General features: G+C 48.7%; 1 protein-coding gene across 1 annotated transcript in view; it reads right to left on the bottom strand.

Annotated features, from left to right (window-relative positions):
* The window catches only part of LOC139060008 (uncharacterized), a 102,943-nt gene that overhangs the window by 21,087 nt on the left and 64,065 nt on the right, over positions 1–17,791 (bottom strand). The window contains exon 8 of the mRNA XM_070538686.1: positions 4,377–4,515. Coding sequence (XP_070394787.1) covers positions 4,420–4,515 — 96 coding nt within the window. The 3' untranslated portion in view covers positions 4,377–4,419. The remainder of the gene's footprint in view (positions 1–4,376; positions 4,516–17,791) is intronic.

Below are 17,791 nucleotides of genomic sequence, written 5' to 3'. Positions count from 1 at the left end.
AGGGCGTGCTTATTGCTGCAGCAACTCGTCTTATCCATATTTTGTTGGAATGTTTTGTTGTTTTCCTATTGTGCTTTAAGACGGCGATGGGAAACAAACGAAATTGAGCTGGTGGGCGATACCATATGCCACAGAAGCAAAATGTGGCACTCGCATTGTGCCGCCTGCAGCAGAGAATGGAGGTGCGTTTGGATTATCGTCTACTAGCATGCAGTACACTACCAACAGCACTACGCACCACACACTGTAAAACAGATAGGTGAAGATGCTTATCACAATAGGTTTGACGCCGATAATGGGGAATGTGGCATGTGACGACCCAGGTGAAAATTTGTTGGAACTGGAATAAGAAACCGAGTGTACACTAATGTTTTCACGTGAGACGGGCGGACAAGCATTGCATTGAAGCTGCCGTGACAGGCAGCTATATACTGTTCTCAAGTGCGTGCGCTTTGCACATATTATTCTTTACATGGAATCTAGGGGCCAGAAAATGTATCATACAATCACAGTTTGGCTATGTATTGAACATTGGTGTAAAAAAATTTTGTTTTCCGGGAACGTATGAACTGGTAAAAAATGAGCATAACTCATTCAGTCATTTTTTGTGTTCTCGATCACGAACGTTGGTGCCACGAAATCGTACGTAGCAGAATCATATAAACGAGGTCCTACTGTATATGGTCCCTTTGATGTTAACCCACCAGGCTCGAAAAAAAATTCACTGATGATTACGATACTCCCTAATGCAAAATTTGAGCAGAGCTCTATACGTGTTCTCATTTCGCGATATTTGAGGCAAAGAATTTGAGAGACACATGTAGCAGAGTTGGCAATTGTTGAAAATCTTATCCGCAGGTCAAGCATGTCATTTTTTATACATGACTCGTCGAAGGTTCCAGTGTAATCGGTGGCACTGCTTGGCTTCCAGAAAGTACTACACAATTCGCGTCGCGCATACAATCAGATTACAAAACAATTGCAAACCATGACAATCAAAACAAGTGTGAATGAGACCAAACCAAGCAAACAAAACAAACGCGAGCGAGAGCTGATGTGAGCAGACACTAGTACAAATCATGCGGTCGGGCGGGTTCACACGAAGCCAGTTTCCCACGCACACGTCACTGAAGGGGCCGCTCTCGTTGGTCTTTGTCGTTCGCGGCTCGTGTCTTTCATCTGCCGTTCTGCATTTGCTCTTTCATCTTTCACTGTTGTGCTTGTTTGCTTGGTTAGACCACCACCGCCGTTGCCGCAGGAATGGGCCATTAAGAGCTGCACTCTAAAAAATTCATATTTCATAAAAGCGGTAATAGTCCTAAAAAAATTATGGGATTTTACATGCCAATACCATGATCTGATTTTGAGGTACTACAACCTAGTGAAGGACTCCGTCCTCGTTGAAATGTGGCCACCGCAGACCGTATCGAACCTGCTGCCTAGAGCTCAGCAGTGCTACGCCATAGCCACTGAGATACCATAGCAGGTAACATTCTTTCAAAATGGCAGCTTCATATGACATTGAAACGAATATCTTTAGACTAGAATATGACTTGAGCACTGCTACGGTGCTCCTTACAAGTGATGTGCAGCCCATTCAAACCTGTAACATTTACATTTTGCAACATGTACTTGCACCACTGTAAGCAAAGCAACCACACAAACTAAAACAAACTGATTAAATGATTTAAATGAGTTGCCACGTGAAAAGTCACTTGAAAGGACTAAGGAGTCTCTTGATGCTAGGTAACCGAGCAAAGACAGCTTGTTTGGTCTACCAGCCCTGCTGGTAAGAATGATCATGTGCCTACATTGTTACATGCGTGCGAGCCTCTAAGCGTGTTAGTATGAAGGTATATGTAACTAACAGGCCCTAAGCAAAACACTAACACGGTTTCGTAGGCGTGCTAATATGATCGCACTTTATCGTGCATAAATGCACCAACATGCAGGGAACAATGGCGCGATACTAGACAACTGTGGCGACTCCAGAGGTTCTGAAGATGAAGTTGATGGCACGATACTTGACGACTGTGGCGACTCCAGAGGTTCTGAAGATGAAGTTGACAAAAGCCAAGCTATTTGCATACGTGCCACTCTCTTCTGGCTTGAACATGAACCTCTGGCAGTTGCGCTTAGTGTTTTTGGCCAGCTCAAGTGCAATTCGAGGCACTTTTAATGTTTTGGCACAGGATGGCGCAGCAAGTTGCAAATATAGCACCTGGTCACGATTCCCGTAGATGTACCAACCATGTAAAAGTGGCAACCCAGTTCATGACCACCACTGTTGCAACATCATGGGTACAGATAATGTCCTAAATATCTATCGATACACTGTAGGGAACCTGAAATATCTACCGTTCTTACACACTGTTCTATGGAGTAGGTGGCAGTGTTGCTTGGGAAGTTCAAATAACTGAACTGGTCTGAAAAATCAGATGTCTTAAAGGTCAGTCGACCACTGCAGTGATGAAGCACGATTTTCCTGCCAGTTAAAAGAAACAATAATGTCAGCCTTTATCACTGAAACAACAGAATACAAAGAAGGGTGTACAGAAGTGTGTTTAAATATATGTCAGTCACGCTCGTTTAGTTGATGAGTGGTGAGAAGAGATGCAACGACAACATTGTTTGAATATAGGGTACACTGAAAGCCCGATTATGCACCCTTTGATATTACGAAACTCCGGGTCTTACGACGTGTTAGTGCTATCCTGGCAAATTCCACATAGAGACAATACCTTAAAAACCTCAATTATATAACATGAGATAATGCACGTCCTGTCTCATATCATGAGATGTGGGGAAATATCAGAAAGAAATGAGACATGGAAGTTGAGAGAACTGCATTTTTCTTGTGTGCTGTTGGCAAAAATTGGGTCGAGAATTGGGTGCTAGGTGCCCCTGCACCATGCGGTGTGTGACTTTCTGTTAATGCAACACCGCAACTTTAAAACCATTGTAAAGAGGAGATCATAGCTTCACACAGCCACAGCGTCGTATACTGCTGTGCAGACACAGACGGAGACAGACAGACAGACAAAGGAAAAGAACTAGCATCGAACACAGGAATCGCTCCTATTGGCCGACATAGATTTAGATCTAGACATAGATTGCCTAACTGACGAGTTAGGCTATCGCAGTAGGATGCATCGCTGGCTTGCATTAGGTTCGCTAATCTGTCGAAAACATAAAATAGGTAAATTTACAATGCAAAATAGGTAAATTTACAATTCAAGCTTACACAATGGACAACTTGAAGGACAGGGAGGAGAGAGAGAGGGAGGCTTAGTTGCGTGTGTTTTTGGCATTGTGCCAAGCTCGCCATCTTTGCGCAGTGCAAAGAGCCCCGTCAACCACATACTTGGACGCATCCAGTGCCGAGTCTCGTGAAAGTGATCACCTGAGAGTGCCACTGCAGCGCATACGGAAAGCGCAAAAAGCATGGTCACGCACACACTTCATAGCTTTTTGTCCATGTGCGAGTACAAAATACTTCTTACACGTCTGTTGTTGGGTTCCTGGTTTCGCATGGGTCGTTGTATGAGACGGGACGTGCAGGGAGGCATTGTAACAATGTCGATACTGCTGGCTGCAACCTTGGACGAGGACGACGTCACAGATGCTGCCATGCCTGTGCCTACATTTGCAGACTGGCTAGTAGCACTTACAACATTTGGATACATCTATGCAGGCAAAGTGATATCTAAGTGATCTTGCGGACGTTGCTGCGCAAAAAAAAAAGCTCTAGCTACATGGCTCGGGGACCATCTATATGAAATTTACATATTTTTAAAAATTCTGTAGGTGAGAAAAGAGCATTTTAGCATGCTGCCGGGCATAGATCGTGGTGCATGTTATGCAAAATCTTCCCGATAACGTGTGATTGGCACTTGCACAGCAATATTTTTGCATTTACTTTTTCGCCAGTTGGGTTCTCGAGTCCTGCAAATTAGCCTATAGTTTAACCTGAAGCTCCTCACAAACTCTGTTACACAAAAAAATTCACTATAGACACAATTTTTGTTGGTCAGATTATATGATGTTTTTGCATGGTCGCAAGAAAGTCGTACAATTGAGGTTTCACTGTAGTATGTCCTGCCATCTGCGTTGACTACAGCTCCTCTTGGTGCAATTTTCTCATATTTAGCATCAATGTATAGCACCTTCAACAAAAAGGCACGATTGGTACAGCATTCACACCACCGCTTTAAATTTGCACTGCCACGAAGCATCCTGGCAGTTGTCATGCATCATTGTGCACGGCTTTCAAATAATCAAGCAACTGCTACATAGCCTCAGGTAATTTTTAATTGCCATCTTTTCTTCGAATGAAATCTCTGATACCATGTCAAATGCACAGACATTTGACGCACCTGTGCAATGCTGTCAGCTGTCCAAATCACAGGTCAGGAGAAATTAGCAGTTGCCCAGGCACCTGGCGGTGCACTTTTGTATCCAGCGCTGATGCATGGCTTTCTTCCAGCATTTCTTGCAGTGAACAATCTGCCGATGCTGCGAGTGAGGAGCAACTTCGGTTAGTAGACGCTGGCTCTGAATTGGATCACAATACAGTACAAGCCTTAAAACGCTGACTTGTGCTAACAAGCGCAGATTCACCGAATGTTGATGCTCCTGCATCCGGCTTATTCAGCTGTGGCACTTTTCCTCGACTGTGGTGGGCTGTGAAGGCGCATAAGATACTGCACGCTGTATCATGACGGGGTGAATGAATACATAATTCCCTGGTAGAGGAAATGAACACTGAGAACTTCTTGGTCATTGCCGTAATGAAGACTGTAGAGTTAGTATAGTAGAACCTCATTGATACATTCCTTTTAAAAAAAGATGTGAGGAATACACATGTTAGTATCTAGGAAAGTGCATGGTGAACCTGCCCAAGGAACAGCCACCAAACCACTTTTTACTTGCTGTCATTACTTTTGTAGAGTTCATCTTCTCGTATATCTGGCCTGATTTTTGCAATACTGTGGTGGTCACATGGTAAGGCATTGATGTTTACCGTAACGAATTCCTCTGTAACACCGTGTAGACAATCCCTGCCTGTCCAGTGGTGCCAGTGTAGCTATGGTTCACTGGTGCAATTGGCAAGGCATGCATCATCTGCATGTTATAATTCTACAACAGTAGAAACCCGCAATGAAATATTTTCGTATCCTCAGCGAATGCGCAAAGGATTCAATGCTTTTCGTACCTCTCGAGAACAAAATGTCGCTCTACTACAATATCGCATCAACGAAATTTGCCGGAACATAATCCCACATATTACCTACTCGGGCAAGGCTAGCAGGCTCCAAAATGTGCTCAAATGCAATTGCTTTGCACTAAAATTGCGTAAAATACCACCACATTACACTTGCATGGGCGCTGCCATTTTTCTTTGCAAAAACAACTAAGCGCTGGGAGCGATCGTGTGCACCGAAAACACGTCATGGCCGCCATCTTGCTTGCTGATCACCCATTCGAAGTGTCACACATGTTGCTACCGCCATGTGATGATGGTTTTTGCACACCGAGTGCAGTGCTTAATACGCGCCTTGGTGAGAAACATGCAGCAAAAACAAGGATATCCACGTGCCACACAACGGGCTGTGATTAAGTGATTGTCCTGGAATATACATTCCTTGCTTCAAGAACACTGGTTTCGGTGCCACCTAACAGGCATTGCGTGCGGATTCGGCACTGGACGTAGATTTGTGCGAAGGAGCCGTAATCTCAATTGAGTGCCTTCAGGTATACGAGAGATTATCACTTTTGCACTCGGCACCGGACGTGCCACAGCGTCTACGGACGACAGCGTGTTGTAGGGCTTGAGGGACGGACGTCGGGATGGAAACCCAAACTTGGGAGGATTTATTCTACATTATGTACAGGGAGGTGAGACGTCAAGTACCAGTCGTACAGTCATTACGGGCCGGCAGCAACTCGGACGCTGCGGCCCGCGGCAAGAAGTTCGAGAGAGGTGAATCAGGGAATCAGGGAATGTCCCAGAATGCTCAGATCTCTCTGGAAGGCTTCTTATAAACCCTTCGAGCACTGTAAGTCACGTCATGTTTGACCAATGGGAGAGTCCGCTCCGATGACGCCACTTTCCGCCAATGGTAGGCGCCCGTGTCGCGGTGTCACACCTGGCGGCTCTCTGCGGTCTTGCCTCGCAGACTGGCAATGCACTTCTAACGAGGAGAAGGGGAGGGCTGCTCATGCTCCATTGTCCGAGGCCCACCTGCTAATCCCGGCGGCGCACGAACTTGTTCCCTTAAACTTGTTTGCTCGGCCGCTCCTCTGGAATGTGCTTTCCTGCTTCGGCATTCCTCAATTAGCTGTGCTGCGACTCGAAGTGGTTTGGGGAACTCGAAGTAATCGCAGGAAACAGCTCCATATCTAACAGCTCGTCCTCGCCCCGGTTGTTCTGAATGGCCGGTGAACTCAATTCGCTGGCCATGAGGAACGCTGAAAGAAGCTGCAGGGTACTGGGGTCGAGCCTCGTTTGACAACCCTCGGGATCCTGGGCCCTGGAGAACATACGTCAAACAAACCAAACAACACAGAGCTGCACCACGCGTAAGCGCAGGCTCTTCACCCCTGACTCGCCAGGCTATTACTGAGTCAAAATCAACCCTGATCTTTTAGTTCCCCAATTTTGACAAAGCAGTTCCAACCACCCTTCCAAACAGCTATCCATTTCTCCTCGATTGCCGACAAGACCAGAGTACTATTGTTGTTGCAAAACAAAAGGGTCGTTGACGATGCAAACAACAAATGAAAACAGCCGAACATAACTTAAGTGGCCTAACTACACGAACAGCATGTTTCCAATCTATCGCAGTGGCGTACTTATCGCACGTATTGGTGCCACTGAACAATCTGGTCAACCTCACAAGTACGTAATCACAAGCGCACTAGCCTTGTGGTCACTAAACAGAACGCGTACTTGCGTTGTAGGCAAACTTTTCATTTACGCTTACTCACGTTTCTTCCCTGAAAGTCCTACAGGACACGTGACGTAAACGAACAATTAAACTCGCGGGACTTACACACTCCGCAGAACTCTTAAAATGATGCGTCTTCTACTAACTCTTTCCACGCACGTTCACTAAAGAAGTCAGAATACGGCTGCCCTCAACACACACTAGCAACCCAGTCATAAATCTGCTTCCTTCCGTCCACACAGAACACGCACTAATGGAACTAAGAACGCTTCTCCGTGCAACTCATGCACTCAGTGAAAACTACGCGGTTAACCTTAGAAAAACCAAAAACACTTAAAAAGAAAGAAGGTTAAATAACTCACACGCGCGTTACGATAGGCCTCTCTACGATAACCTTGACCCTCAGGTTACTCACACACAAAAAAAAGAAAGCCTATATACTTATTAATGAGCATCTCGCGAGACTACATGTTTAATTAAAACGCATCTTTCAAATCTCGAGCTTCTCGAACGAAAACATAAACAAAGCTCAAACCTTACACCTTGAAAGGAATCCTAGTCTCAAATCGCGAAAACTTTCCGATGCTCAAAAATAAAACAAAATAACATTTCACTTCTACGGAAGCTCTCTTGGCTTCCCGTTCCCGATTGCTTACGACTGACTCATACTTTGAGTCGAACCCGTGGTGGGCGTGGTCTGAAAGCTACTCTGGCTGCCGAGGAACAACAAAAGGGCTGACTCAGTATCAGCTCCTTCAAGACGTTACGGTCTCCTGCCAATTTGCGTCCTCCCGCCCCGCTTTCAACAGGACCTCGACTGACCGCGTCGCCACTCCCCACTTGGTCTCGTCCTGCCACCTTGCGTTTCTTCGAACTGCACGCTGAGCTTTGAAAAGAACTACGGAACGACGAGGAGATTAACAGCCTCGTGCCCTTTGTCCGCGTCCGTGCAGAACCTGCTTCACGGTCCACTTTTGACCGGTGGCTCGAACGTTTTCGATGCGTCAACATCGTCCGTGACGACCGCACCTTCTTCCTCGCGCCCTGCCCTTTTGGGTTTCTCGCCATCTTTGGCGGCGTTACACTAGTTACCGCATTCCTATCTTTAGGGCGCTTCTTCCTGCGGCGCTTTCTCTTGGCATTCCCTTTCATGTCGCCTCGTGCCTCGTGCTGGCCGGTACACATTTCGTCGGCCCGGATCGGTCTCTTACCCGCACAGTCTGAGTGATTTACATTTAAATCTACTCTCTCTCTGCCTCGACTGGCGGACAGCTCAACCGACTCTGGCACAATGCAGCAGGCTTTACTCGAGTTAGACGACTCGCACTCTTGCGAACTGCCCTCTACTACATTGCCCAGCTCACGCTGTGCATCGGCACACAGCCCGTCGGTATCGATCGCTGTCTCACGCGCACAGTCCGAATGATTAACAACTGAATCATCCCTATCTAGGCCATCTAGACTGGCGGAGAGCCGCACCGATCCCTGAACAATGCAGTTGTTCTCTCGTGGACTACGGAGCTCGCCATCCCGAGAACTACTCTCAACTGCATCGCTCAGTTCGCACTTCACTTCTGCACGCAGATCTGGCTCTACATGGGTGCTCGCCTCTGTCGCGCCAACAGTACCCTTTTCTTCGCTAGCAACCTCGCTAACATTACCAGCGACGCACACGCTCGGTAACTGTGCCAATTTGTTCGCAGCTGGCCTGGCTGTCTCTACAGTCATCTGTTGGCACAGCACCTCGTCGCTCTCCTTGCGGCCTTTAACGGCCTCTGTTGCCACTAAGGCATCGTTAGCGGCTAGCCTTTCCCCTTCACTTATGAATCGGCAGCCAATCTCACAGGCACTACTCTTCTCGTCGGCTTCTGGCGAAAATCTGCTAGATGCTTCCTCATTCTTTCGCTCTGTACTACCTACAGAATTCTCGGACAGCCGTTGTCTCTGTGCCAATAACTGATCACAATACTGTATCTCTTTGATCAGTGCTGCCTTCTCTCTCTCATACTTTTGCTCACGCTCAAGCTTTCGTTCCTGATACCCACGTTCGCGTTCCTTCTCACGTTCGTGACGCTGACACCTAAGAGTAAGTTCTTGAAGCTCCTGCTTCCGTTCATTCTCGCGTTCTTCACGCTTACTCTGACTCTTAAGTTCACGACGCTCTCGCAAACGTACACGACGCACACGCTCCCGTGGCTCCTGTATCACCTCCCAAGCAAGCTCAATGCTTTTGTCATCATTGCCACTATCATTAATCGCCTTTATGATAGCTGGCGTTTTCATCCGTTCATCCGCCTCAACTCCCAAATCGTCGCACACCAACAACAAGTCTAACCTCGTCAACCTTCTAAGATCCATGGCAGCTGCCCTGACGGGTGGTTAAAACTGTTTTCCTTAATTAATTTGTGCAAACACACAATGCAACAAACTCCCGATTCCCAGAACTATCAAAATGAACACACAACATTTGAGTCTGGCGAATCATAAGGAAAAAAACCACGCGCTCACTTACGGTTGCAGCGCCCTGCCATCCGGTCCATTCGTCCGCTGTTCCCGGTTCCTCCGGACTCCCTGGGTCGAAGGCTCGCTCCTTCTTCGCTACTCCCAGTTTCTTCGGACCTCTTTCGACGAAGGCTCACTCTTCTTCGCTCTTCCCGGTTCCTTAAGATCTCTCTCGACGAAGGTTTATCCGTTGCGCTGCCACCAGCTGATGTATTCGGAGGCGATCCCACCGCTGCCCCCAGATGAAGGGGTTGAGGGACGGACGTCGGGATGGAAACCCAAACTTGGGAGGATTTATTCTACATTATGTACAGGGAGGTGAGACGTCAAGTACCAGTCGTACAGTCATTACGGGCCGGCAGCAACTCGGATGCTGCGGCCCGCGGCAAGAAGTTCGAGAGAGGTGAATCAGGGAATCAGGGAATGTCCCAGAATGCTCAGGTCTCTCTGGAAGGCTTCTTATAAACCCTTTGAGCACTGTAAGTCACGTCATGTTTGACCAATGGGAGAGTCCGCTCCGATGACGCCACTTTCAGCCAATGGTAGGCGCCCGTGTCGCGGTGTCACACCTGGCGGCTCTCTGCGGTCTGGCCTCGCAGACTGGCAATGCACTTCTAACGAGGAGAAGGGGAGGGCTGCTCATGCTCCATTGTCCGAGGCCCACCTGCTAATCCCGGCGGCGCACGAACTTGTTGGCACGTGAACTTGTTGCCTTAAACTTGTTTGCTCGGCCGCTCCTCTGGAATGTGCTTTCCTGCTTCGGCATTCCTCAATTAGCTGTGCTGCGACTCGAAGTGGTTTGGGGAACTCGAAGTAATCGCAGGAAACAGCTCCATATCTAACAGTGTGCTAAAGAAATGCTACTGTTTGCGTGGAGCCGTGTTGCTGTGCGTCCGGTGCCGAGTCGCGCCAAATCTCGCAAAAGTGATCGTATCTCCTAAAGCAATTTACCAAGAATACTGCTCCACAGCAGTGCTGCCACTGCTGATCGACGCATGCAGTGCACTTTGTGCTGTCAGCACTGCAGTTCTATATTCTCGAGCAAAGCTTGCCAAACTAAGCTAATGCAATTTTGACAGCAAAGTTTCATTCTGCGACGCATTACTTATCTGTGCTATCTCATTTCGCAACAACAAAATTCTTGCAAAAGCACATTTATCGCCTTCCCAGCCGATTTCGTTACTGCGAAGTTCAACAGTAACACATCTCCTTAATATGGATACACTTTTTGTATCCGTTCTTGATGATGCAGTGCATGATGCTGCACGACCTTGCATTGTGTAAGTGAAAGGCAGCAGCCACGCGCCTCATGGTGCGTGAAAATTTATAGGATGGGCACAGCAATGTGCGAGTCATGTTATGAGCACTATGCTGCTACGAGTGAAGGAACAACATGAATGAGCATGAAAAGCACACCTTGATTTCACTGTCCCTGTCTTCACTACCACTGTCGTACCACCTCGTTGTGGCAATGAAAAAGTGGGCGAAAAATATGTCTCAGAAAACAATGTGTGAGAAAATGATCTCTGTGCCGTGATGCTACTGGCCCATGCCATCCCAGCAGTGATATGGTCCTTCTGATCAGGTATATGAAAGCGATTGTAAACTATATTATATGGTGCTTTTTACAATGGACAAGGCATGTGAAGGCAGTAAATGGTCACTGGTTAATAAACTGAATTGAAACACTAGAAGTGACACCACCCACCATGTCATAAGGAGTGTGCAATAGAAGTCGGTGGTAACTCCGCTAGACCGTATACCAGTAAGCTATCGCAGGAGACGAAAGATCTGATCAAGAAACGCCAATGTATGAAAGCCTCTAATCCTACAGCTAGAATAGAACTGGCAGAACTTTCGAAGTTAATCAACAAGCGTAAGACAGCTGACATAAGGAAGTATAATATGGATAGAACTGAACATGCTCTCAGGAACGGAGGAAGCCTAAAAGCAGTGAAGAAACTAGGAATTGGCAAGAATCAGATGTATGCGTTAAGAGACAAAGCCGGCAATATCATTATTAATATGGATGAGATAGTTCAAGTGGCTGAGGAGTTCTATAGAGATTTATACAGTACCAGTGGCACCCACAACGATAATGGAAGAGAGAATAGTATAGAGGAATTCGAAATCCCACAGGTAACGCCAGAAGAAGTAAGGAAAGCCTTGGGAGCTATGCAAAGGGGGAAGGCAGCTGGGGAAGATCAGGTAACAGCAGATTTGTTGAAGGATGGTGGGCAGATTGTTCTAGAAAAACTGGCCACCCTGTATACTGTTAGATATGGAGCTGTTTCCTGCGATTACTTCGAGTTCCCCAGACCACATCGGATTGCAGCACAGCTAATTGAGGAATGCAGAAGCAGGAAAGCGCATTCCAGAGGAGACACGTGCAAACAAGTTTGCGGCCCCCAGGTCGTGTGCCGCCGGGATTAGAAGGGGCCCTGGGACAATGGAGCTCAATCGTCCCCCTTCGCCTTTGAAGAAGGCATTTGACACCGCTGCGGAGCCTGTTGTGTCGGCTGGCGCTCGTCTTGATAAGAGCCTCTGCGAAGTGCGCATGCGCCACTAAGTGATAAAAGCAGAGTGCCCCTTGCTAGCGGCCCTCTCTTTCTTGCCGAGCCTCAACCCACAAGCATGGGCTAATAAATGTTTCACCTCGGAACTTGTCTGATCCTTTTCGACACGCCTGGCGCAAACGTAACACGTGGCGACGAAGATGGGATTTTGAAGAGCTGCGCAGCGTCAAGGAAGGCAAGTGTTCTCGGCATTCAGCCTCTGTTCAGTATCGACGATTGAAGAGTACTGCTTTTTCTTTTCTTCGCTGACTGATACCATGAACGAAGAAGCCAGTGCAGGTTCGACGCAGTTTGCTGCTCAACTGGGCCACATGGAACCATTCGACGTTTCCACGAATGACTGGGCGTCGTACGAAGAACGGCTGACGTCGTTTCTTATCGTCAACCGCATTCCCGAAGGTGACAGAGTACATGCATTCCTGAGCATCATAGGCCCCAGTACCTACAGTCTTCTGAAATCGCTGGTTGCCCCGGAGCTGCCTTCAGCCAAGAGCTTCGAGGTACTAAAGAAGACGCTGGGGGACCATCTGTCGCCGAAACCGTCGGTCATTGGCGAGCGAGCAAAGTTCCACAGGAGGCAGCAAGTCGAAGGCGAGTCCATTTCTGATTACATTGCCGAGCTACGGAAGCTAGCACGCACCTGTGACTTTGGAAGCGCGTTAGATGAATCCCTCCGGGATCGCTTCGTCTGCGGCTTGTTAAGAGAGGATATACAGCGAGTGCTGTTCACGGAGGATAGCAAGCTTACGTTTCAGAGAGCGGTAGAGCGCGCTGTGGCTGTGGAGGCGGCAACGAAAAGCACTGCGGAAGCCCGTGCAGGGGTGTCTACAGCCAACCTCATGCATAAGGTACAGGCGACTTCGAGTGTCCAGTCGCAGGCATGTTTTCGCTGCGGGTCGCCGAAACATTCCGGCAAAGCGTGTCCCCACGTAAATGACAAGTGCTATAAGTGCAACAAAAGGGGACACCTACAACGAGTTTGCCGTAGCACCTCCAGCACGTCGCGAGGGAAACGCCCCTTCAAAGACACTGTAAAAACGTTATCGGTAGTATCCCGCTCGGAAGTGGTATCCGTAAAGGGCGTATCTGCTCCCAGTATTGAGCCCATCATGGTACCGATGAAAGTAAATGATGTGACAGTCCATATGGAGCTAGATACAGGTGCCGCCGTCACAGTCATGCCTTTCAAACAATACCGCCAATTTCTTTCATCAGCCAGGCTCAACCCGACAGAAGTGAAGCTCCGCACCTATACAGGAGCCCTGGTGATCCCAAAAGGCGTCCTGCAAGTCAAGGTGCAGCACGGTGGCAACACGGCGAGCCTTCCTTTATACGTCGTTGACCAGGAGGGGCCGCCGTTGCTGGGTCGGGAATGGCTTCAGGCAATTAGGCTGGAGTGGAGCAAAATCTGGAACGTCCACCAGCTGCCAAGGTCAGAGCTGCCTTTTTCTTGTCGTTTAGAGGAAAGGCTACACGCCTTGATCGCAAAGTACGACTCTCTATTTAAAGATGAGTTAGGCATGATTACAGAAGAAAGGGCCGAGCTGTATTTCAAGCCTAATCAGGCACCGAAGTTTCTCAAAGCAAGAAACGTGCCGTTCGCACTGCAAAAGGCGGTTGAGCTTGAACTTTCGAAGATGGAAAAAATGGGCATCATAACGGCCGTTGCCACGTCAGATTACGCAACGCCAGTGGTACCCGTTATCAAGAAAGACGGTGGCATACGTCTCTGTGGCGATTATAAGGTGACAGTGAATCCGTGCCTTGACGTCACACGTTACCCGTTGCCGAAGGTCGATGACTTATTCGCGGCTCTGTCTGGTGGCACTCATTTTTCAAAGATCGACCTAAACCGCGCTTATCAGCAAGTGGTCATGTCTGATGCCTCAAAGCAATACCTAACCTTGAACACGCACAAAGGATTGTTTGTCGTCAACCGATTACTTTTGGAATCGCTTCCGCGCCGGGGATTTTCCAAAAGATAATGGACACGATGTTGAAGGACCTCAAGGGTGTTTGCTGCTACCTAGATGATATTTTGGTAACTGGGAAAACCCTAGAAGACCACTTAGCTAATCTCGAAGCGCTGCTGGGGCGTCTTCAAAGCCGAGGTGTCAGGGTAAAGAAAGAGAAGTGCTCGTTTTTCCAAAGCGAACTTCACTACCTTGGGCACAAAATCAGCGCTGAAGGCATTTCCCCATTGTCAGATAAAGTTGACGCACTTCTCCAGGCTCCAGAACCGAAATCAAAGAAGCAGCTTCAGTCTTTGTTGGGCGTTGTGAACTATTACAGTAAGTTCGTGCCCCAGTTAGCAACGATAGCTCAACCATTTTTCAGACTTCTGCAAAAAAAGGTAGCGTGGCACTGGGACGAGCATGCTAGAAAAGCGTTCAACCAAGTGAAAGCGCTATTGGCACAACCACCTACGCTCGCACACTATGACCCTGAAAGACAACTTAGGCTGTCATGCGACGCTTCTCAGTATGGTGTAGGAGCGGTCCTATTTCATGTCTACGATGACGGAAGGGCGCGGCCCATTGCTTACGCTTCACGCACGCTATCTGAAGCGGAAAAGAAATACAGTCAACTGGAGAAAGAAGCGTTAGCCATCATTTTCGGTGTAAAGAAGTTCCACTTCTATCTTTATGGGCGCTCATTCACATTGGTCACAGACCATAAGCCGCTTCAAACAATATTGGGCCCGACAACCGGTATTCCCACCATCGCGGCTGCTCGTTTGCAACGCTGGGCCGTTACGTTGGCAGCCTATTCCTACAATCTTATCTTCAAAAAATCAAGCGAGAACGCTGAAGCCGATTTCTGCTCGCGTCTGCCGCTGCCAGTTCTTGAAGCGGAAACCACAGAAACAGAGGAAACATTTTATTCGTTGCGCTTGGACTCGTTGCCTGTTTCTAGTCGAGATATCGTGGCTGCCACATGTAAAGACCGAATTCTTTGTCAAGTGAAGGAATTCACAAATGTAGGATGGCCCGCGTCGATCAAGGATGAACAGTTGAAGCCTTTTTTTCGCAGATGCAACGAACTGACGGTGCATCAGGGATGCGTCATGCTGGGCGCAAGAGTAGTCGTGCCTGCAAAGCTACAAGGGTTCGTTCTGGACGAACTCCATGACGGCCATCCCGGCATCGTACGTAGCAAAGAACTAGCACGCAGCTACGTGTGGTGGCCAACTCTTGAGGCGGACCTGGAACTTCGCATCAGAAGCTGCGCTAGTTGTCAAGAGCAACGTAACGCTCCAATCAACGCACCTCTTCACCCGTGGTCATGGCCGACTTCACCGTGGCAGCGTGTTCACGTAGACTTTGCGGGACCTTTTCAGAATACCATGCTTTTAGTGGTGGTCGACGCACATTCTAAATGGCCAGAGGTTTTCGAAATGAGATCGACAACTACAGAAAGCACGATTCGTTGTTTGACTGAGCTCTTCGCACGTTTTGGTTACCCTGAAACAATTGTTTCCGATAATGGACCTCAGTTTGCTTCGCAGGAGTTCAAGCACTTCGTGCAGGCAATGGGAGCGCGCCACGTCCTCACGGCTCCCTACCACCCCAGCTCCAATGGGTTGGCAGAGCGTTTCATCCAGACCTTAAAGAATGCGCTGCGCAAAGACGGCACAGGAGGAACATTGCAGGTAAAGCTGCATAAATTTTTGCTGTCGTATCGCAACACGCCACATGCGACGACTCGTGAATCACCGGCGGCATTGCTCCTAGGACGACGCTTACGCAGTCGGCTAGATGCCGTAAAGCCTTCCGTGGGGGAAAGAGTAGCACACAGACAGTGCACTCAGGCATTAAGTCGTCCGTGTCGCGAACGTCACTTCTTGGTAGGCGACAGCGTGTTAGCACGTAATTATTCTGGAAAACCAAAGTGGACTCCCGCTGTGATTGTTGCTCAAACAGGACCTGTCTCTTTCCAAGTACGTGCAACCACCCCGAGGGGCACATTCACCTGGCGTCGGCACCAGGATCAGCTGTTACAGAGGCCTGCAGAGGACGTTACCCCTAGGCATGGAACGGCTGGCGAAGTTACGACCAGCGAGTTCCTGTTTTATCCTGAGACTGCAGGCGCACCAGTTCCTTCCAGTCCTCAACCGCCCATGGTAACTCCGGTTGCGCAACAGGCAACACCAGCACCCGCCGAGGCAAGACGCTACCCTATGCGAGATCGTCGCCCACCGGATAGATTCCAAGCTGGACTCTGAGTGACTGTGTGCTCCATTAAAAGGGGAGGTGGTGTTGTGTCGGCTGGCGCTCGTCTTGATAAGAGCACTCTGCGAAGTGCGCATGCGCCACTAAGTGATAAAAGCAGAGTGCTCCTTGCTAGCGGCCCTCTCTTTCTTGCCGAGCCTCAACCCACAAGCATGGGCTAATAAACGTTTCACCTCGGAACTTGTCTGATCCTTTTCGACACGCCTGGCGCAAACGTAACAGAGCCGAGTCACCGGGAGCAGTTGGGCCCTTGTACAATGGAGCATGAGCGCCCCCCCTCCTTCTCCACCTTAGAAGTGGAATGCAATTCTGCGAGGCAAGAGCGCAGTACCGGGAACAAGTGATCAAGAGTGGAGGACCAGGCGCTGACTCTCTTCGCCGGGTATGACGCCATCGCACGGGCGCCTGCCATTGGCGGAAAGTGGCGTCATCGGAGCGGACTCTCCTATTGGTCGAACATGACGTGGCTTCCAGTGCTCGAAGGGTTTATAAGAAGCCTTCCATAGAGACCTGAGCATTCTGGACAATTCCCTGATTCCCTGATTCACCTCTCTCGAACTTCTTGCCGCGGGCCGCAGCGTCCGAGTTGCTGCCGGCCCGTAATGACTGTACGACAGGTACTTGTCGCTCACCTCCCTGTACATAATGTAAAATAAATCCTCCCAAGTTTGGTTTCCATCCCGGAGTCCGTCCCTCAACCCCTACATCTGGTTGGCAGCGGTAGGATCGCCTCCGAATGCATCAGCTGGTGGCAGCACTACGGATAAACCTTCGTCGAGAGAGATCCTAAGGAACCGGGAAGAACGAAGAAGAGAGAGCCTTCGTCGAAAGAGGTCTGAAGAAACTGGGAGTAGCGAAGAAGGAGCGAGCCTTCGACCCAGGGAGTCCGGAGGAACCGGAACAGCGGACAAATGAACCGGATGGCAGAGTGCTGCAACCGTAAGTGAGCGCGTGGTTTTTTTCCTTATGATTCGCCAGACTCAAATGTTGTGTGTTCATTTTGATAGTTCTGGGAATCGGGAGTTTGATGCATTGTATATTTGCACAAATTAATTAAGGAAAACAGTTTTAACCACCTGTCGGGGCAGCTGCCATGGATCTTAGAAGGTTGACGAGGTTGGACTTGTTGTTGGTGTGCGACGATTTGGGAGTTGAGGCGGACGAACGGATGGAATCGCCAGCTACCATAAAGGCGATTCAAGATAGTGGCAATGATGATGAAAGCATTAAGCTTGCTTGGGAGGTGATACAGGAGCCACGGCAGCGTGAGCGTCGTGTATGTTTACGAGAGCGTCGTGAACTTAGGAGTGAGCGTCAGCGTGAAGAACGCGAGAATGAACGGAAGCATGAGCTTCAAGAACTTACTCTTAAGTATGAGCGTCACGAACGTGAGAATCAACGCGAACGTGAGCGTGAGCAAAAGTATGAGAGAGAGAAGGCAGCACTGATCAAAGAGATACAGTATTGTGATCAGTTATTGGCACAGAGACAACGGCTGTCTGAGAATTCTGTAGGAAGTACAGAGCGAAAG

This window comes from Dermacentor albipictus, chromosome 1 (assembly GCF_038994185.2).
Source record: "Dermacentor albipictus isolate Rhodes 1998 colony chromosome 1, USDA_Dalb.pri_finalv2, whole genome shotgun sequence".
Taxonomy (NCBI): Eukaryota; Metazoa; Arthropoda; class Arachnida; order Ixodida; family Ixodidae; genus Dermacentor; species Dermacentor albipictus.
This window is presented reverse-complemented; position numbering and strand designations above follow the sequence as displayed.